General features: G+C 39.3%; 4 protein-coding genes across 6 annotated transcripts; 3 read left to right on the top strand and 1 right to left on the bottom strand.

The window, feature by feature from the left end:
- Positions 1-1113: 1113 nt before the first annotated feature.
- On the bottom strand, positions 1114-9218 carry LOC136250200 (BUB3-interacting and GLEBS motif-containing protein ZNF207-like). Of its 3 annotated transcripts, none has more exons than XM_066042379.1 (8): positions 9110-9218; positions 8945-9061; positions 7332-7585; positions 6403-6583; positions 5805-5916; positions 5528-5680; positions 4880-5072; positions 1114-1311 (listed from the first exon to the last, which is right to left on the bottom strand). In XM_066042379.1, the coding sequence occupies exons 2-8, from the start codon at positions 8983-8985 to the stop codon at positions 1259-1261; spliced, it is 987 nt and encodes a 328-aa protein (XP_065898451.1). In that variant the 5' UTR covers positions 8986-9061; positions 9110-9218; the 3' UTR covers positions 1114-1258. The 3 variants fall into 3 exon arrangements, with proteins under 3 accessions (XP_065898451.1, XP_065898453.1, XP_065898452.1); XM_066042381.1 differs by having other exon boundaries at positions 8945-9022; positions 9091-9207; XM_066042380.1 differs by having other exon boundaries at positions 9124-9186.
- On the top strand, positions 9219-12626 carry LOC136250198 (uncharacterized). The gene is made up of 5 exons (XM_066042377.1): positions 9219-9379; positions 10473-11820; positions 11872-11920; positions 11969-12032; positions 12085-12626. Exons 1-5 carry the CDS (start codon positions 9307-9309, stop codon positions 12573-12575), a joined length of 2025 nt encoding a protein of 674 aa, XP_065898449.1. The 5' UTR covers positions 9219-9306; the 3' UTR covers positions 12576-12626.
- Positions 12627-13612: 986 nt separating this feature from the next.
- On the top strand, positions 13613-17062 carry LOC136250197 (uncharacterized). Its single transcript, XM_066042376.1, has 2 exons — positions 13613-13818; positions 14806-17062. The coding sequence occupies exons 1-2, from the start codon at positions 13725-13727 to the stop codon at positions 16746-16748; spliced, it is 2037 nt and encodes a 678-aa protein (XP_065898448.1). The 5' UTR covers positions 13613-13724; the 3' UTR covers positions 16749-17062.
- An 84-nt stretch (positions 17063-17146) lies between these two features.
- LOC136250199 (uncharacterized) lies at positions 17147-19785 on the top strand. Its single transcript, XM_066042378.1, has 4 exons — positions 17147-17306; positions 17566-18982; positions 19117-19153; positions 19203-19785. The coding sequence occupies exons 1-4, from the start codon at positions 17240-17242 to the stop codon at positions 19455-19457; spliced, it is 1776 nt and encodes a 591-aa protein (XP_065898450.1). The 5' UTR covers positions 17147-17239; the 3' UTR covers positions 19458-19785.
- Positions 19786-20604: the final 819 nt, after the last annotated feature.

Raw genomic sequence — 20604 nt, 5'->3', positions numbered from 1 at the left:
CACAACTAACAAGGTCGCACACTAGTGGAGCCCTTGTTCCAGCGCTATAAGGGTTGGGTTGAACATCAATCTCCAAACATTTGACTGCAAATGAACTATTCTACCAAAACAATTACAGTAGACCCAAGATGACTGTTCTATTAAAGTATTTCAGAGCTTTGTATATGAATTTATGGGCTTCAGTTAACCAAATTATTCAGTTATCTGAACACTTTTACCATTACCTGTGACAACCAAGGGTCCACTTGAAGCAAGACATCAAACAAATTTTAAAGTACTTGCCTCAGCCCTTATGTGAAATACATAGAATAAAACGTTGGGACCATTTTGAAGTACCTTTGACAAATGTCTCGCCCCCAAGGGTCCACAACACCATAGATGATATATACTAAGCTATTCTGTAAGCTTAATATCTAAGGTGACATGCAATAAATACTTCTGACATCAGTGTTTATTTAGAAATATAGGGCAGTTTCAATTAAACATTGTGGAATTGTTGTACAAGAGAAACCTATGGAAATTAGCAATTGTAAGATTTTAAATTAGTAATTTTTTAGCCAAACAGTGGACTGTTAAGAATTTTTTTCTTTTTTGAAAATAGCTATCACAAGATTGGATTTCAAGGCACTTTTAGTGAAATGGCATCCTTAAATTTTAAGAGGGAGCAAGGGGGGAGGCAAATGCACCCCTCTAAAATAAACCGTGGCTCTCACAATACAAACAAACTTTTGAGGTACATAATTTTCGTGGATCAACAAATTTCAGGATTTTTGCAGTTTTATTTCGAGGATCACCCATTTTCACTGAGAACATCTATTAGAAAGCACAGAGCTAACCCAGATAGTGTTACTTTTTGAGGATAAAAATTTCGCAGAAAGCCAAGCAACTGCGAAAATTACGTCCCTTGAAAATTTGTACGTATACAGTATTTGGAGCACTGGTTAGGATCCATGCTACAGCAATGACCAGTTGGGTGACCAATGAGCTCCTCAGTTGTACACATAACTGCAGAGTTTGTAATGCATGCATCAGACCCAGCTTTCAGTGTTTGTGCAGTAACGTACATAAATGGCCACTTACACTGTTCCTTATGTACTTTCGTTCAAGCAGTAGTTAAGATAATATATACATATTCACTTCTGGCAAAGTAAAAGAATACAATATTATAATTTAGTTATCCTACCTAATAAGTTGTTTACGTGTTGTGTGGGTGTGATGTGCAGTGTCACCTAGCAAAAACCACCAAACTTCTCCCTTGTCAACTTGGATATTGTTGGAAGGCAGGTGGCAGTATCCCCGGACGTATTGCACCTGTAAATAGATCAGTACTGAGATAGTAATAATATGCTAAAGTAATAAAACAGTTGCATATATTAACAGTACAGTAGTATCGAGAGTTCATATATACTGAGGAGAGTATCCTACACTCATATACCCCTGTAGAAGGGCGTATCGTGAAGTTATGACGTAGCACTTCTGAGTTCATCTATTTTTCTTTGTATAGTTAATGATGTCATTAGTTGAACACGGTATCAATTGAACACGTGCCTAACAACGTCGCTAGCAACCGAATTTTCTCCAGCTCTAAGCGTTTCTCACCGAATTACAATTGTTCCTTCATGGGGTAAGACCGCTTCGTAGGCGTTTCTTGCTAAGCCATTTGCAAATACTGCTATCCTGACTGTCACAAGTGTGAAACGATGCTGACGATTCTTGCATTTTTAAGGCTTCCCATACGTCACAAACCACACCATCTTGTCATTACATCATAACTTCACAATACGCTCTTCTACAGGGGTATATGAGCTCTCCTCAATATATATATATATATATATATTATGAACTCTTGGTAGTATTGAATAATAGGGTTAGGCTCTAAAATGAATGGGGCACATCAAAATGCTGCCATTAAAAGCCACTATAGAATTATCATACAATTGAAAAGCACTGTTAAGGAAGAGTCTTAGAGCATAAAACATCAAATCCAGTGTCAAAACAAGAAAACAGTTACAAAAATTTTAAAACCCGATTTTTAGTCTGCCTACGTACCTGCCTACCTTACCAGTCACAAGGCTAGAGGCAAAACAAAGCAGCACACACTTAGTCACCATTTCATGCTACAGTGGGACCTCTTTCACTCATACGAACACCTGTGTGCCAGTCCAATCACAATGTTCAGATAAATGAATTAGTTCGGATAAACGAATGCCATTCATTTCTATGCAGAGTTCCATTCAACTACTCTAATAGAACATACAATACTCGAATACCGTATGGAGGGAAACTTTGGTGCAGTTAAAATTTGGCGAATTACCATAAATTAGCCAAATTTTCTCCATCCAAAAATTTTGCTGTTGCAGAAAATAGCAAACCAAGCCTCAAACTAATCAATTTTCTACTTGACCAAGGGCTACTGGGCCAGGCATCACGCAAGAGCCAAGCCTGCCTCGACTACCTCACTAGGTAGCTAGCTACTGCGAGCTACTGTACACATGGTATCCGCAAATCTCACCTCGAAACGGGTGTGACATGTAGCGAGTCCTACCATAATATTCACTATTCTAGAGGGTGTAGATCTACTGTTTACCTTTTAGACTAGTTGATAGCTGACTGCAGGCGCCGAAGAGGCATGGCACTCGCTTCAGACACAGCGATTAGTCATAGATTATTGAGAGAATCTATGGATTAGTAATCTAATTAATTAAATAGGGCGTGTGCTCTGCTAACAAATTTTATTCTGCCAACAGTGATATTTTGTTGGATTCGTCAAATTTTTCCTTCTCCAAAGTTTTCCTCCATACGGTAGTGCACCTGTTGACAAATTACTCTAATAGAACAGTCATGCTACACTGATGGTATGTTTCCTGCAATCACTTACATACTTTTGAGTGTTGACTATGCTTTTGAAGTATGTACATCATACAGTATGATAGTACTGTATAGTATGGACCACAAAGGTGTAGGCGTGGCCCACAAAAAACATCACCCAACAACCAGCCTCAATTTTCCCTGACAATGATGAGGCAGTATTGGTCAGGTAAAAATCAAAGTAGCCACTATGAAAAACATGGACAATTTCCGTTACAAAGGGAAGCCATCACGTGCTACCGCAAAATCAACACCTTTTGCTGTTAACCAAGATGAATGGGACACAAAGGAGGACACTGGCAAGTCCATGAAGAATGCATTGTACGTACTGCAGTATGCCAAAAGGCACCTCTCAGGCCAAAGAAATGTTGAACAGTGAAAAAAAATCAAGCCTGTAGCCGTTATCGAGTTACACTTGTCTGAAGGCATCAGTCAGGCAGTCAGTAGAAAATACTGTTTGGTAATTTTAAAAAATTCCATAGCAACTTGTTGAAAGCGTTTTGGGTTGATCTGAAAGCTTGTTTGCAGAGGTGTTTTTCGAACAGTTCTTGATTTGTAATGCTGCAACGGGTTGAACATAGCTGTCAACGAAGTGTAATGGTACTGCACTTTTCAGATGATAATTGGTAGCTGGGAAATGTGGCACCATTTCTTTCTTTTGATGGATGATGTTGGATTCAGTCATCTAGTTAGTTCCTTAGAGCCTCAATATGTTATGCCCAGTAGAAGATACATGACTGAAACAATTATGCTTAAGCTACATGAGAATTGGAAGAAAGTCAACTTAAAGGTGTGCCACATTTCAGGTTCACAAGTGATCTCTGGAACACGACCGTGAGTGTAAATTCCTTGATGAGTCTCACAGCACACAGGGTAAAAGATTTTGTTGTCAGAAAACAAGCTGTTTTGCATGCACAGAAAGCTTCGGGAAATGTTGACTCAATGGGTATATCAATCCACTCACACTTTAGAATGTCCTTGACTGCCATGTTTGATTGTGCAACCATGTCACGTGATATCATCGCCAGATCCAGAATTTTATGCTGAGTCCATTGAAATTTACTGTTTTCAATTGGACCACCAGAAAACAACTTACAAGGCATTTTTGAAAGGTGTGATACCTTTCTTGTGATTTATAGTGGTGTACAATTGTTTCAGTGTTGCTTTTTACAAGGCAGGTCAATCGCTAGGGCTATGTTTTTAATACCAATTTATTGGCCATCATTTAAGGAGAGAGAAATAGTGGCAGCTGTATGTTCGTACTGTTGTTGGGTTGATCTATACATAGATATAATAATGTTTACCAGGATTGGAAATGGAAGTTGCAAACACGATAATCTTATATAGAAACCATACTGTGGGTGGTAAATCCCTTTGAATTTATCCGTGATTTTCCTTCTCCACTTCCAAGCGTGGTAGACTGCTTTGTACAGTACGTACAGCAGAATTTTCTTAAAGTATTGCATTACTAGAGTATAGAAATAGCCAGTAGTTTAATATCATCGCTCAAGTTGAAACTGGAGTTGTATCGGGCCGTGTCCCCCGTAACTAAGTATTCGGTATGGTGACTCGTAATTCCTTCCGCTATGTGCTCCAATTATTGATGAAACAACACGGCACTGTATTTTCTACTCACAGCAATGATTCTAGACCGTACTTAATGTCATGGGTATAGTACAATGAATTGAAATATTACGTCAGGCGAAACACGGATACCTGTAACTGCAACTTCCATTTCCAATCCCAGTAAGCATTATTATATCTATGATTTGTAGGCCTGAAAGACTAATAGAAGTTGACTAGTGAGTCAGTAGGACTCGTGGAATATACATAAAAATGCACTGGTGTGTTCGCAGTATCAAAATCGTTAAGCAATTCACTGCAAACCAGACAGTGATCAAATGTACATTAAAACAACTCTAAAGTCACGAAAGCTTTATTGCTTTGTTTGAAAAGGTGATTAACACAACACACACATTAAGCTTTAATTCTACTAACACATATTGCTTACCTCCAAGGGGTGCAGGCATTCTAGGGGGCATACCAGGGGGAGCCCCCATTCCAGGTCTGACCATACCTGGCATTGCTGGAGGCACATTCTGCGGAATAGGACCAGAAAATGATTTAGCTGCATCCGCAGGATCTGACACCGTTGAGTCACTCTCGTTCACCTGGTAACTGGAATGCCTGGCCCTGATCTCTTCCTACATAGGGGGAAAGAATGACAATATCTCTTTCCACCATAAATATCATAAACATAAGGAATGCTATGAAGTTTTTATCCAAAGAAACTGAAAGATGTCTATCTTATAATACTGTAATTACTACTAAACACCATCCATTTTGGACAGCAATAGATCATTATATCAGTGAGGTGCCCTGATTTCAGCAGTTTAAATGCGTGTGTAGACTAATACTAATGGGACCATGGACAAGTGTCCCAATTATCAAGCTGTCCAGTGGATTTCAGAGAGCTAAACATGTACACCAATATAAATGAGATCATGTGCACATTAAGTGCCCTGAAAGTTTTTGGTGTCTGCATAAGTCTCATAACATCCTTACAAATTGTCCTACTCTTTCCTGTTAAGAGTGTAATTTACTAGGTTGACAGCCACAGGGTCATCTAATAACAGAGTAATCAGAAACTCAAACTCACCATTGAAACATCTTCTTCAGGATGCATCAGCTTAGTACCTGGTCCTGTGGCTGGTACTCGCTGCATGTTGGGATTGTTGGCTCCCTCTAATTGTTGATATGCCGGGAAGGTTGGCTTAGTGCCATCCCCATTACTAGGACCTTCACTGCTAGTCTGTATGGTGAGAAGAATAATTAGAATTGCAATGAAAATAGTGCACCACATGTTTCCATGTGTGTGCGTGCGTGCGTGCGTTTGATGTTAGGTGTGCTGGTGCACAGAAAACATGGTCAGTCACCTGTGGAGCTGCACTAGGGAACAAAGGCTTGTTGGGATCAGCAGTAGGACCAGTGGCAGGTGGAACAACACCAGCAGGATTGATTGCACCAGTGGAACTAGGAACTTGCAGACTACAGGGAGAGGAGAATAACATAAGTAACAGCAAGTAGAGCAACTCTTGATAGTAAACTATACCACATTAGATGCACACCAACCAACAGACACAGACAGACTCTCTCTCTATCACACATGCGCATGCTTGCATATGTGCACACACACACACACACACACACACACACACACACACACACACACACACACACACACACACACACACACACACACACACACACACACACACACACACACACACACACACACACACACACACACACACACACACACACACACACACACACAAGAAACATACATACCACATTGATACTGAGGTTATATAGTCATTGCATGTCAACAAATAATCACGTGTGGTAATTGTAGTTTGAAGCTCAAAATGAATTGATTTGATTGGTCAAAATCTTGTGCATGTGATTTCGCTTGTTATTGTTGTCGTGCAAGAACTATTAGAACCTCTGTACAACTCATACATACAGACATACAATGGTTGAGCAGCAGGCATTCCCGGCATCACCATAGGAGGTGGCATCATTCCTGGCATCATGGTCCCCATCATCATGGGAGCTACTCCAGGCATGATCGGCATCATTGATGCAGCCGCCATGTTCATTGCAGCAAAGTCAATCTTTGGCTTCTTTGCGGCTGGATCTTCCTCAAGCCTCCCTAGAAGTTACAGGAAAATAGACAAGACATAAACTACAACAAAACACAGTGTTTCAAATACAGTGAAACTTGATCATTAACAAGGAACAAAAATGTATTACTACACAGCAGAGAAGGCTGATCACATGTCATAACTTGAAACTACTAAATAGTTGATACTGATTATTTGTTATATCTACAAGAATGGGGATGATTCTGATCTAGGAATGCCATGTACTGTGTTGGGGTGGCTAAAAAAAGGCATGTGAGGACATTGGGGGTCATAATTATAACATGGATTTGTAATTTAAATATCTGGTCTAGTTCTGAGGCATTTGAATAGGTGAAACCTTGCTTTGATGATGTGTAACCAACTACAAAACCTACAATTTAAAATTAGAATTAGCTTTTATCTAAGGAAATAGGCTCTACAAATATACTGATCAAGTTTTCACTGCATAAAGCTACACTAGACATCAATGCTTGAAGTTTACTCTATACTACTATTACTACCAAGTACCAAACACCCACAAATCACTCTACTAAAGACGATTCACTAACGCACTCACTGATTGCTAATAACTGATGCCCTCAGACTGCCAGCAGAAGCAAACACAGCTTTGTGCGCTGTACAGACAGCGCAGCATGTAGCATCGGTAAAATCACAACAGACACAAATACACAAACTAGCAACAAAACAAATGCTAACCTTCCTTGGAAATTTAAAAAACACCTACCTCTTTACAATGTAGTAATAGCGCATACCTACCTTCTTTTAATCTTTCCCGCACTAATCTATCTTCCTGGGGAATACCCTCCATACCGTAGATCTCAACTTCCAAGTTGTTCCTTCCCGGTAGAGCATTGGGAACGTCTTTTATTTCTTCCTTGTGCACTTGTGAGCAGTGTATGGCTAATCCTGGAGCTGTGTACAGTTTCTTGTGGCAAATGTGACATTTGAAATGCTTTGCCTTCTGATGGTAGATCAACACCTTCTCATCATCAAACTCTCTGTTGCAGTACCTGTAAAGAGTGGCTAAGGAAAATAGCAGTAACAGCAAAACCTGTATACTAAACAATAAACTGTTTAATCTTGGGGTTTGAATAATTACATAGGAAAAAATCTTACAAATGGCCTGTTTTCAAGAAATCATGAGTCTTGCAGGTAAAATTCACAGTTCACAGATGTGTGAGTATCTGCCCTATGACAAAGTAGTACAGCTTCAAACCAGCTTATGGCACCACAGAGCAAAATGCAATATCAGCTACTTGCTGTGATACTTCTAGCAAGTAGATAGGCAATTGATTACCACACCGTAGAAGTTGGGTTTTCAAGTTAAAAGACTATCTAAAATGGCAGGAAACTTAGCTGTTGGCTACTTGTACAATTGATGTTCTGGAAAGTAATGAATTGGTATAAAACATGTGAAAAATTGGTACACAAAGCTTCGGCAACATCTAAATACCCAAACCCGGCATTTCTCAATGTATACGTGATAAGACTGGTTTTCCCTGCAAATATCGATGTTGACTGTATCATGTGAAGGAGGGGAGGGTAAGAGGTTCTTTAAAAAATGAAAGAGGAATGTGTAGGGATAAGTTAGGCCAAACTATGGGCCATTTGGGTCTCAAAACTGACTAAAATAAAAGGATAGCTACAGCACAGGTCTCTATTCAACACCACGAAGTTGTACAACCACATAACAGCCATCCTCAGATTGGCCAGAGCTCCATTAGGGCCCCCAGACCACTCGTACAGGTGCAGCTTGTCACTGGGCTGGGAAAAGCAGCCAGCAAAAGCAGACCACTGAATTTGATTGTGAAATTTGATAGTTTATTCGTGTAGCTTTGTATTCTTGGTGAAAAATCAAATCTGCTGCATTGGCGATAAGACCGGCTTTCCCGGATAGTCACATTTCTGTTGCGGCAGCAAACACCAAAATTCTATTTGCATTATGGCATTTTTGCTACCAAGTCTGTTAACTGCACCAAAAATACTTGTACACACAATTCCTCCATTGCAAACGCTCCGCATTCAGTATTCAGATGGGCTGTTTTGGATACACTATTTTCGTGTCAAAAGTAAGGGTTATATCACACTTAGTCTGGTGCCGTCTGTCCTTCACACGAAAAGTAAGGGTCCGGTGAAATACAGATCATTTAAAAGGAATTCAACTAGACAACAAACATCAGATGATTGCCCTCCAATTTAATACATTGCAGATGTGTGCTAACGTTATTAATTAGCTAGCATAGAATTTCAGCACTAAAAATATCACACCATGGCCCAATAGAGACCATGGCCTAATAGAGACTATAACACACCGTGCATATGGCCTAATACAGCACAGTTACAGTCGACATACAACTTCTAAAGGATACCAACACCATGGTTTCATCGGCTTCTTTTTCTTGCGGCCCATTTTCTACACCTCGTGTTGTGATTCTAATAAACGCCCTCTTAAAAACAAACAGACGGCAAATCGCTGATAGCCCGCCCTTGAGGAGACTTCAACTACTTCAAGTACCTCATATAACACAACGTACTCTACCACCCGTACCAGAGTCTGAACCACACTGGATATCGATATCCACTTCCCAGTCAGTATTCCGTCTCGTGAGCCAATCGTAACAAGGCACGTGAGTAAATCACGTAGTTCATTTTCGGTTTTCACTATGATGTCATTTATAAACTCGTCTGTTTATTGTGACAAACAAGTTGACAGTTCAGCCATTCTATTCTGATGGAGATCACAGCAGTGTCATGTGGTGATAAGAAGCGGCTGATATGCTGCTGGTTGATATTTGGTGTTTTGTGTAAGTATAAAACTGTGATCCCTCGGATGTGGCCGTGTAACCATAGGTGTAACTAGTTAAGCGTTAATGAGTTGCTGGTATATTAATATTTAAATCATAGACGTTCTGAAATTAAGTGCTGGGGGTGTCCCCATCGTGTGCAGTAGTCCCAGTGTTAAGGTTTCTGATGCAACGAGCTCGAGGCCAAAGACAGGTTATACTGTTGCTCTGTACAGCTCATTGTGTGCAGTGTATGCTGGCATGTGGTTTAATTACTGCTTGGATCATCAGTACAAAAGTAGAGCAAGTTCATGCAACTATGACATGATGCAATTGGCCCAGTATAGCTATAGCCATACGTTCAATCAAAAAATAATATGATATTCAATAATTTGTTCATCTTAAAATACTGGCATAGAAGCTCCCCATATCTTTGTTCAGCAATATGGCCAAAAATTTTCAGTTTACAGGAAAACTGTAATTGCCTATCAACCGGGCAACTAGCTATGCATACCAAGCTATGTTTTATCACTAACCATGATTTATCACTCTTGTGTTGCTGTGGAGATGATATGAACCACATGCAAACATGATTTATATGCATACAATTCCTCTGGCATGTGCAAATGGCAGTTGTGTGCATTAGATTAGCTAAGAAGTAGAAAGGTTGTTCAAAGGAAATGCAAATTTGCTGAGTTAGGTGATGAATTAAAGCATGTGAAGTCATCATCATGTGTAGTCATGCAGGTCATGTGTGTAACTTGATGAAAAGGAGGGGATTTTTTTGGTTTTACCCTAAAGTTAATGTTTATACTGTGGTTTGATTATGTAATATAGGGGTAGTTTAGTTGCCAGGTGATAAAATCAACAGATGTCATCATCTGCCACACACACACACACACACACACACATGCAGGCATGGCACACACACACACATGTACATAAGCATGCATGCACACACACACAGACAATCAGCATATGCGTTCTATAATGCACATGCATTCATGATGCTTTCATTATTATAATACGGTTTAGGCTTAGTTATTGTACATATATATATATGTGTATGTAGTCATATGCATACAGTTTAACTTTGTTCGTGTATTTCATACAGCGTTAAATGCAGTTGGCAATCTTGACACACGTTGTTCATCTAATGAATATGTAATAATAAGCACAAATGTTATTCAAAAACTTATTCCTAAGGAAAGCAGACAAGAACCCTACCCTTTCAACCTTCAGCTTCCTGAAATATGTCTCAGTAATGATGGAACATGTAGAGCTCTGCTAGAAAAACTAAGCGATGGACGGAAACTCTTCTGGGTTCCTAATGTGGGTCATGTTCGGTTTTACCAGCTAAGCGATACACCGCCATACCAAATCATTAGCTCTTCAGAATTATCTGCACAAGACTGCTTTAATTACTTCCCAATCTCTGACCAAGTCATTGGAGTTATTTGCCTTCGGAGCACTCCAGATGAATTTTTAGTTGTTCCTTATAAAATAACTGTTACTGCTGATGATATTCATAGCAATAAACTTAGTGGGGTTGAGCTACACATAAATGTTGGTGATCACTTGCCTTTTATCAACCTTATCGATGATAGTGGATCTGTTGTCCTTTATGTAACTTATGTTGAGCATTTATCAGCCTATAAACTAGTTATCATACGTTTTGGTGCTGCAAAATATGATTCTTTAGATATTCCTTCAGGATGCATAGACCCTCACAGGCTACAACCTGTTGGGGATAGAGATGCCATTCTAGGGTGTACAAATGGAAAGCTTTTCTACTATAATGGTGACAATCTAGCACTGACTGAAATGCTCTATGATAATATTGCAACAGTTAGTAATTGCGGAAACACAACGTCATTTGTTATGGTTCAAAACACCCACACTATCATCTACAACAGGACTGGTGAAACTTATGTCTTATTAGTTGAACCATCACCACCATCCATCACTTCAGCGGTATGCTACTCTCATGGCAGTGATGTTTTGTACTACTTCACCACTAGAGAAAATGATGCTGTGTACTGGATTGATTTGGAGGACTTTTTCATGAGTGAAAACAAACGTACCACTGCTCCAGAAGTACTATTAAATGCTAGTGATCACAACAATGGCCCAATTAATTTGTGTATTGATGGACAAGTACTATGGAGAAAGAATGCACTGCAAAATAATGTCACAAGTGTGTACTTGTTTGACCTGATAGCTGAGCAGCATAGTCACACATTTGTTAGCGGATCCACAGTGTTTGTGCAACTGTACAAAGCCACAGAGAAATGCAATGAAGTTCCGCTTATTGTAGTAGATCCTGCTGAGAGTGTAATCAACACCAAATCAAATACTAAGGACATGCTTATTACTATATTATCTATATTGAGCTTCCTTGTTCTAGTAGCTGTTGTTGTTTCCTCTGCAGTAATTATTTATGTTATGTACCGTCGAGGAATGTAAGCTGAATGTTATTAATTTTAATTTAATTACTGTAATTATTTTGGTAGATTTGAAAGCTCAAGATATCTCAGTATAAGGAGGGCTACAGATCGTCAGGTAATAGCAATTCATATCCACAACCAATACTTGCGTGGAATTTTCTAGTCTTCAAATTTAACACCTACTGGCAGCACTGTTCCACTAATAACAGTGGATATTAACACATCTGGTATGGCTGATAAATAGTAATACTGCCATAACCGACCAATCATACCTTGCAGATTTGAATACTAGCCATGCAGAGACAGACCAGACCATTGGAGCAGACCATACTACTGTGGAGACAGGCCACAACTCTGAAACAGACCAGACCCTTAGAACAGACCATACCCCTATGGAAATAGGTTGCAACTCTGAAACAGACCAGATCATTGGTGCAGACCATACTCCTGGCCGTAACTCTGAAACAGACCAGACCCTTGGAGCAGACCATACCCCTGCAGAGACAAGCCATACCCCTGCAGTGACAGGCCATACTCTTGTAGAGACAGGCCATATCTCTGAAGCAAACCTCATCCATGCCGAAAGAGAGAATATCCTTGAGGCTACTGAGTATTCAGTGCCTGTAGAGCCAATAAGAGATGCTTCTAATGGGGATTACAATGTGGTGTCTGGTCAACTACCACCACCTCATCTCCCACTTGCTTCTGACAATCAACATGATGCAGATCATGATAGTAATGATAATAGTAATGATGAGACTCATATTTAACATGTACCTATCAAATCAATTCAAAGAAACTAAGTATTTAGTTACAGATAAGTACTAGATTGTTCTAGAACATTTTATGCTGATTATGCATGTTCTATTAGAAATCCTCAAAAACATGTGCAGTCTATTAGAGTAGTAGTAGAATAATACTTCGGCCATAATGTTGGGTAGCTAGGTATAAGGCATTGTATATATATAGGTATCCAATAATTTATCAGCTGTAATTAGGTATCATGTTGGTATTTTTTTAACATCTGGCACTGCCTGATTGTCACCAGACATCTTCATTTAGTTGTGAGTAGTTTTGTAATTATGTTGGGTTTCCAACTCTCTGAAAGTACTCCCGGGATGGCTGCACGGCATTATAGTTTCATCCGGGGTCTCCAGACCTCTCAACTTGGAATCAGTTTCAACCTTGAGATCAGAGGTGGAGGATACAACTTCATGTAAGGGGCTGGGGTGTAGGTAACCTTTTTCAGAGGATGTTGTACCATATACCCATAAATTATAACTACACTACATGGTATACCGTATAGCATGCAAAGCACAGTATATGCCCCCCAGGAAATTTTTGACAATTAGACCCTCTGAGATTGAATCTGAGAGTGATTTCAACAGTTTTCTTACATTATCTGTAGTATGACAGTGCTTTACTTTGAGAAAAGACTTAAAATTTGTACTTGACCTTGAGAACTTGAAATAAAGCTTGTCTTAAGGTTTTTTTTGTTTTGTTTTTTTTCCCCGGGGTATTCAGCCACTGCCACTTGAGATAAAGCTTGTTTCAAGGTGAGATTTTGAGAGTTGAGAGATCTGGGTCTCGTCCCTGGTCCTCTCAGACCCATTCTTCGGGGTGGCGATTATCGATTAAAAATTATAAGCGCCCCCGCCACGCCTCTTTGAAAAATCGAGTGCGCGCGCCTGCAAGTAAATTTAATTACCTAATTCAGGAGCATGTGGTTGTGTGCATTGATTGACTCACGTGAGTAGACGTGTAGGTGCCGAACCCTCACGCAACCACGTGCTCCTGAATTAGGTAATTAAGTTCGGGTATTTTTGTGCTAGCTACAGTCTTAGCTTTCTAAATACGTCCAACATAAAGGCAACACTTTAGTGGATCGGCAGAGTGAAGCATCTGAGGGAGCATCCTGAATGACTGTTGGTACAGGTCGGAAAAAACGCTCGCCAGGGTCGCCACAGATTACTTTGTACAGGTCTACGGCCTCGTCTACGGCTTGTATATTTTGTAAGTTGCTGCTCTAGCCGGGTACTAATTAACTACTACCTATTTTCAATTTTGAAACGGATATTTAAACTACAATGTACTATATATGCCACGGGCTTGTATTGTAGGCTTTGTCCACTTGATTGTACTGCCGGGTACCGGTAATGTGTGGTGCATTCTGATCATTCTCATGCGATGCCGGAACACAGAAGCCTGGCAGAGCATGTATGAGTGCATGCCGGCATAGGTCCGTCCATGCAGTACCAGAAGGCAGCCGGCTATCCTAAGCGAAGTCTTATAGCTCGAAAAGTAACTAGTATTAGCTATTATTTGGAAGTGGCCCAGCTGGTTACTGAACCGAAAGGTTTTTATTTTCGCGTCTAGTAGCTTCCCTGAGCATTTGACTTTAGGAGACACGAAAAGTAACATTAGCGTTAGGGTTAGGCTCGGGTTCAGCTTTGGTTTTTTCTTCACCTTTAGGTTAGGTTCTTACTATATATAGTGAGACTACTACATGAGTAACATTTAGCTATAAGGTGGAAAAGTAGCTGTAGTGGGTATAGCTAGCTGTGGTTAGCACGCTGCCTACAGTTCCAGTAGTCCAGGGTTCGAGCCCAGGTTGAGTTTTGTGGGGTTTTTTTTATTCGTTTAGTGACCCTTTTTTGTCGAAAAGTTTTACTGTCGATTCAATAGCGAGTCGGCTTATTGAACGACTTTTGGTTCAGTAGCCACTGCCTTATTATTTTGTCACTCTTGCTTGCACTATGATGAATTCAGTTTGCTTTCTTGTAAATGCTGTCATGCTGCCGGCAGTTTCCTCCTAGAGTGGTTTGGTTTGTGGGTGGGGAATCCAAAAGAAAACAACCTTTAATTCAGTGTATGATGTCCATAGTGGTTTGGTTTGGGGGCAGTTGTGTGTGGGTAGGGGAATCCCAAAAAAAAATCACCTTTAATTCAGTGTATGATAATGTGGGTTGTCATATGACATATCTTGTTATCTTTTTCTAGATCTTCTTGTGTTATTTTCCACAATACAATCTGGTGATGGCCAATACATGATTATAAATCGGGACAGTATAACACATGTTTCCTCTGATCAAAGTAAAATATTGCCTTATTCTGTGGCCACAGAATTTCCTGTTATGTGCGACCACCAATATACTAATTGCCATCCATTACTACAACATGGTAGCCAGGTTGTGATACCAAGGTGTGGTCCAGTCAAACACTTTCTTTTTAATAACAATACACTTGAGGAGTCTGGTGTGCTTAATATAGAAAACTGTATTGCATTCTTTCCAACTGGGAAGCCCTTAGAAACTGGTGCTGTGTGTATACAGAATACAACAGAAGAAATATTAGTGGCTCTCTACAAAATTCAGTATCATGAGTATGATCAAAAAAATCCTCGAGTAGTTTTGGAAGTTAGAGGAAATCACATTGAACTTGATAGCCCTATATTGATCACTAATGATACTGATGGGAAACCAGTTGTTCTCTACATTACCTATCACAAGGGTTGGGAAGAGAACTGCATGGTCATGTTACAATGGAATTCAGATAATCCTACATTCATACCATTGCCTCCGACATGTCAAACAGGTCCATATGAAATAAAGTTGCTAGGTCAGTATAATGCCTTGATAAAATGCTCGAGTGGAAAGCTGGTGCTTTTTAACGGAGATGATTTAATCTTGACTGAGTTGACTACTTTTGATGACATTTCAATGGTTGAGTCATGTGTTGGTAAAACTTCTTTTGTAGCAGTTCAAGATACAAACATCTTATTGAACAACACCAAGTCAATAATGCAAATTCCACTATTTTCAATCAAGTTTCGTTCAAATACGCTTCAACAAATATCTTCCATTGCATGTCACTTTAATGGCAATATGACTATTCTTTATTTCACTACAACTTGGAATGGGTATATCTATTACCTGTCGGTTCCTCTGGAAGATATTGCTCAATCCAGTACAGCAGTGGAGGCTACTGAAATAAGACCAGCCGAGCAATTTACTCCCTTTCAAACTGTGCTCTCAAGTGTTGCAGGGTCATCCTGGGTTAGTATATTACACAACGAAGATAGCGATAAGCGAAAACTGGTTCTTACTGATATGCGTACAGGTAAAACAAGTTCTTATCCTGCAAATGGCTTAGTATATGTGATTTCATTTTCAAATGATTTATATGGATCAAGCACACTTGACAAACAGGTTTCTGTTACACCATCATATGCTGAGAGTGATGACACTAAGAAATGGCCAATGCCAGTTGGAATAACAGCTGCAATACTTGCTACCATAGTGGGAATTTGTTTGAGTATACTTGTGTACTGGAATTGTAAGAGGCCAACACGATCCCGTGGGTATAGAACTCTGCCGTACAATGGTGATGCATTCCCATGTGATCCATCTGCACGGAATGACGACCTTCAGATGGGGAGCATTGCTAAATCTGAATCTAGCCAATCTGTTGCTCCACTGACAACCCTTGTTGAAAGTGAAATAGGTAATGATGAGTCTAGCCAGCCACCTATAAATCGCGATGGTCTGAATAATACTGACCAAACTAATATATCTAGTTCAAATTGTGATGATCCACTTAATGCCCAGTTGATAAGCAATGCTGAAACTGATGTTCATAATCTACCTAGTACTGACAATGCTCAATCCCCTGTCCAAACTACAGATACCTCTACATTGAATAATGCAATACCAACCATTCCAACACCTGCCAATGCTCTACATAGTAGCATCAACTTATTTGGCTCTTCTCAAATTTTTGAACCAGCTGCAGAGGAATCAACTGCAGGTACTCCACAACATACAGAAGCAGTAGTTGGTTCTCGCCTCCTTCTTACATCAGCTAACACTAATGCTATGCCTGTGAACAATCCACCTTCACTTCAGGATGGTGATGATGGCAACATCAGTGAAACAGACAGTTAATTTGTTTTACTTCTGGCCAAATACATGATGCTGACATGCATGCATTCAAACATCCCATGTTCATGATATGAAACTGACCGCGAAGACACAAACACACCACTCACTGCACATATACACATGCATGCAGCATGCAATATACTTTACTCTACACTGTAGCAGGTGTAAGTTAGCACACTTATAACATGTTTAACTATATGTACTGATGCTATATTAGCTATCTATTAAATTTTGCACTAAAAGTTAATTTTTGTAGACCACATGTACAGTCACCACGCATAATCTATACATTGCTTAAATATTCTGTCTAAAATCTACATACGTCATGAAACGTGCACGGACTTGCATTGACTATATGCGGTTGCCTGACGTGAGATATAGGGATAAACCAAGGGAAATACCCCGGCTAATTTTTTTGTCACTTCCTGCAACTGCTGTGCAGCACTTACAATTGGCGAATCAGCACATTTGATGAGCGGCGATCATCCCTGGCGATGAAGATTTACTTTTTTCCTAAGTTTTGCGTGACTGGACTCTGCATAGTACTGGCGGCAAGTATTTGTAAGTAGCTGTAATAAGTAGTTGCTCTGGTTGAATCTCCAGTTGCGGAATAAATAGCTGCTTGATTGATTTGGTTTGCTTTTTATTTAGCTAGTTGTATTTGTGAAAATTCCATGGGAAATTGACTGGGGAGAGCTAACAAACCAAACATGCACAAAATAGTGGAATTGCGAATTAAGTATATACTGTATATTATACACCAATGCAAAATGTCACGTTAGCTACTATCCATAGCTACTTTTTATTGTTCATCATATAGCACTAGTAGCTGGAAATGCACCTACATGCACTTCCAGTCAGAATGAAGATACATTGGTCTTAAGTGAAGAACTTGCTCAAATAGTGACTCCTAATGATGGAGATGCCCCACTAAATGTGGAAGCCTATCCATTTGACTTTCAGTTTAATCACCCCCTGTGTATTGTTGATGGAACATGCAGGGCTCTTTTAGCCAAATTTGATAATGGACAGAAACATTTCTGGACTCCCAGTATAGGCCATCCCCAATTCTATCTGTTAAACAACGAGTCTAACATGGTCATCAGTTCTAAGTCAGAATTGCATGGGGAAAACTGCTTTAATTTCTTTCCAGTCACTGATCAAACCATTGGAACTCTTTGCCTTCGTACAACTCCATATGAATATTTGATTGTTCCATACAAGATTAATATTAGTAATAGTGATGTTCGTGATTATCGACTTGGAATCGAGTTACACATCAATATTGATGATCATTCACCTTTTATCAATCTCTATGATGACAGAGGAACTGTTGTACTCTACATCACTTATGCTGAACACTTATCATCTTACAAGCTAGTTGTCATTCGTTATCACTTTGAAGGCTATGTAGTTATAGATATTCCTTCTGTATGTGCACGTCCCCGTGATCTAAAACCCATCGGAGAATATGATGCTGTAATAAGGTGTGAAAATGGGACAGTATTGTATTACAATGGGGATAACTTAGCTCTATCTAAACTACCAAATGGTAACATTGAAATAGTGAGCAGTTGTGTCAATTCTTCTTCATTTGTCATGATACAAGATATGAACAATATCTTTTTCAATGACTCAAGATCAGGTGAAGTGTATGTGATATCCATCAACACCAGTGGGCTTGAACCACTCCTACATACAATCACATCAGCAGTGTGCTACTGTAGTGGCAGTGACATTGATTTTTACTTTACTGCTAGTGGAGAAAGCAGTAATATTTACCAGATCAATTTGGAAGACATTGTTACAGCTAGTAGCAAAAGTTCCACAATTCCAAAAGTATTGGAACCTGCAAACAGCAACAGACCAATGAGCTACAAATTATACATTGATGGTTCGATCCTATGGGGCAAGCAGATACTATCTAATAATGATATTAGAATATTTCTCTATGATTTGGTTACCCAGAAGAGAGGCAGAGCATCCATTACCAGTGGGTCCCCAGTGTTTGTATTTCAATACAGTACTTCACAGTGTAATGTGGTTCAAATTATTGATGTGATTCCGCCTCCTAACAAAGACGAAAGAACATCATCAAGTGTGCAGACTGGCACATTAATATCCATCATAGTGCCAACTCTAGTTTTTGTATTTGTAACAGTGATCATTGTTGCAGTTGCAATTGTTGTAATTCACCATCAAAGAAAGATTAGGCACAGTCAAAGAAGAGCATCTTTGTAAGTATCTGTATATATGATACCTTAATTATTATTATTAGTATATGTACATTTTTGTAGGCCTTGCATGTGGTTTTCTCCGTACACATTTTGTATTATTCTTGTTACTTATACACTTGAATTTATTTTTATAGGGAGATGGAAACTATAGAAAGAACTCATCAAATTGAGGTATAATTACACTTAATAATATGTATTTTAAAATGCATAAAATCTACAGGAGAACAGCTCAACGGACAGCAGTAATGCTGCTTTACTGAGAGAAAGATATCATACAGTAACACCACCACCATCTCCATTACCACCACCTGCTAATCATCCAGTCCAACAGGATGATATACGGGAAGGTGAGATGGTGGCTGCTTCAAACGGGGCTCCTGTCAGTCAGGCACAAGCTGAAGATAAAGCGAGGCAACTCAGAATTGCTGATGAAATAGTTGAGAGAGATACGGAAATGACTGTACTTCCAGACTAGAATAAATTAATCACTATTCTTTTGTTAATTTGTTAAGTATTTTTATAGTACCTATGTATACTTCAGTGCTTTGTAAAACATATATCACAGTATTGTACTTCATGTACTACAACATGAAGTACAATACTGTGACAGTACAGTGTCCTCTTTCATGTGAACTTAACTCCCTTCATGCATCATCTGTTATTCAAAGACTGATGTAACTACAGCTGGCTCTACATGTAACTTCTGTAGGTCACCATGCACAATTGCACATACTTTGGCTGGGTTTGACTTCATCATTATTTTATGCACTGTATCCTTATATAGTATGACTGATGTACATGTATGTAATGCGACTGCATGTAGTGTAGTGTGTTGTGATAAACGAAGGGCCTATAGAAGGTATACACAATTATTTTAACCACTGACATTTAGAACTCTTCTAGATAATGGACACTATAATGTTATGGTCTTCCAATGACATGCAGGGAATCCTCATAAATGCATGCAACTATTACTGATGGACATTGATTAGCATGCAAAGCCGTGTAAAGCAGACTAGCTACTTCATTTATGCTTTGCTGAACACCTTATATAGTTTATTCTGAGAACTATGGGTGTTAGCTCCTACAGATAAAGTCTTCATGGTAGCTATACTTGACAAGCTCATCACATGAACTCAACAAATGGGTGCCAGCTGGGAAATAGCTACAACCGGAGAATATTCTCTTTGGTGATTCTATACTATAACTTGGATGATGGAAGCCAAGGGTGAAAATACATCATGAATACCACTGACCTTAAAATAGTTCCTCGTGCATGCATACCATCACATCATCATCATCTGCAACGGTGGATCCAACATGGCAAGCATCCATTTTACTTTCATGTTAAGGGTCACACTCTCTTTAATAAAGTCCAGTGCTTCCATGGGTAGGTCATAATTATTGTAGTGACCATCCCATTACAACTGTTACCCACGCATACATGTCGAGTGACTGCACAACTATACAAAGCATGTACAGAGAAGCTGTAATTATGCTATATACATTAATATTTGTAAAACTCCCAAAAATTTGAGTATAATTAGGATTAGTAATTACTGTTCATTAAATATAGTCAGAAATGTGTTCAAATTCAGTTAGTGTACAATCATTAGTAATTG

This window comes from Dysidea avara, chromosome 3, assembly GCF_963678975.1.
Source record: "Dysidea avara chromosome 3, odDysAvar1.4, whole genome shotgun sequence".
Taxonomy (NCBI): Eukaryota; Metazoa; Porifera; class Demospongiae; order Dictyoceratida; family Dysideidae; genus Dysidea; species Dysidea avara.
The sequence above is the reverse complement of the archived record's forward strand: the minus strand, read 5'-3'. Positions and strand labels throughout refer to the sequence as shown.

What these genes read in the sequence shown, in the direction of transcription:
- LOC136250200 (XM_066042379.1), bottom strand. Translation starts at nt 8,985, where the DNA reads ATGGGCCGCAAGAAAAAGAAGCCGATGAAACCATGGTGTTG. An exon ending in ATGCCTGCTGCTCAACCATT is followed by an intron (nt 5,917 to 6,402) that starts GTATGTCTGTAT and finishes CTCTCCCTGTAG; the next exon opens with TCTGCAAGTTCCTAGTTCCA. An exon ending in TCCCTAGTGCAGCTCCACAG is followed by an intron (nt 5,681 to 5,804) that starts GTGACTGACCAT and finishes CTCACCATACAG; the next exon opens with ACTAGCAGTGAAGGTCCTAG.
- LOC136250198 (XM_066042377.1), top strand. Translation starts at nt 9,307, where the DNA reads ATGGAGATCACAGCAGTGTCATGTGGTGATAAGAAGCGGCTGATATGC. An exon ending in GGAGGGCTACAGATCGTCAG is followed by an intron (nt 11,921 to 11,968) that starts GTAATAGCAATT and finishes GGAATTTTCTAG; the next exon opens with TCTTCAAATTTAACACCTAC. An exon ending in AGTGGATATTAACACATCTG is followed by an intron (nt 12,033 to 12,084) that starts GTATGGCTGATA and finishes CATACCTTGCAG; the next exon opens with ATTTGAATACTAGCCATGCA.
- LOC136250197 (XM_066042376.1), top strand. Translation starts at nt 13,725, where the DNA reads ATGACTGTTGGTACAGGTCGGAAAAAACGCTCGCCAGGGTCGCCACAG. An exon ending in GTCTACGGCTTGTATATTTT is followed by an intron (nt 13,819 to 14,805) that starts GTAAGTTGCTGC and finishes ATCTTTTTCTAG; the next exon opens with ATCTTCTTGTGTTATTTTCC.
- LOC136250199 (XM_066042378.1), top strand. Translation starts at nt 17,240, where the DNA reads ATGAAGATTTACTTTTTTCCTAAGTTTTGCGTGACTGGACTCTGCATA. An exon ending in AGTACTGGCGGCAAGTATTT is followed by an intron (nt 17,307 to 17,565) that starts GTAAGTAGCTGT and finishes TTCATCATATAG; the next exon opens with CACTAGTAGCTGGAAATGCA. An exon ending in AAAGAACTCATCAAATTGAG is followed by an intron (nt 19,154 to 19,202) that starts GTATAATTACAC and finishes TAAAATCTACAG; the next exon opens with GAGAACAGCTCAACGGACAG.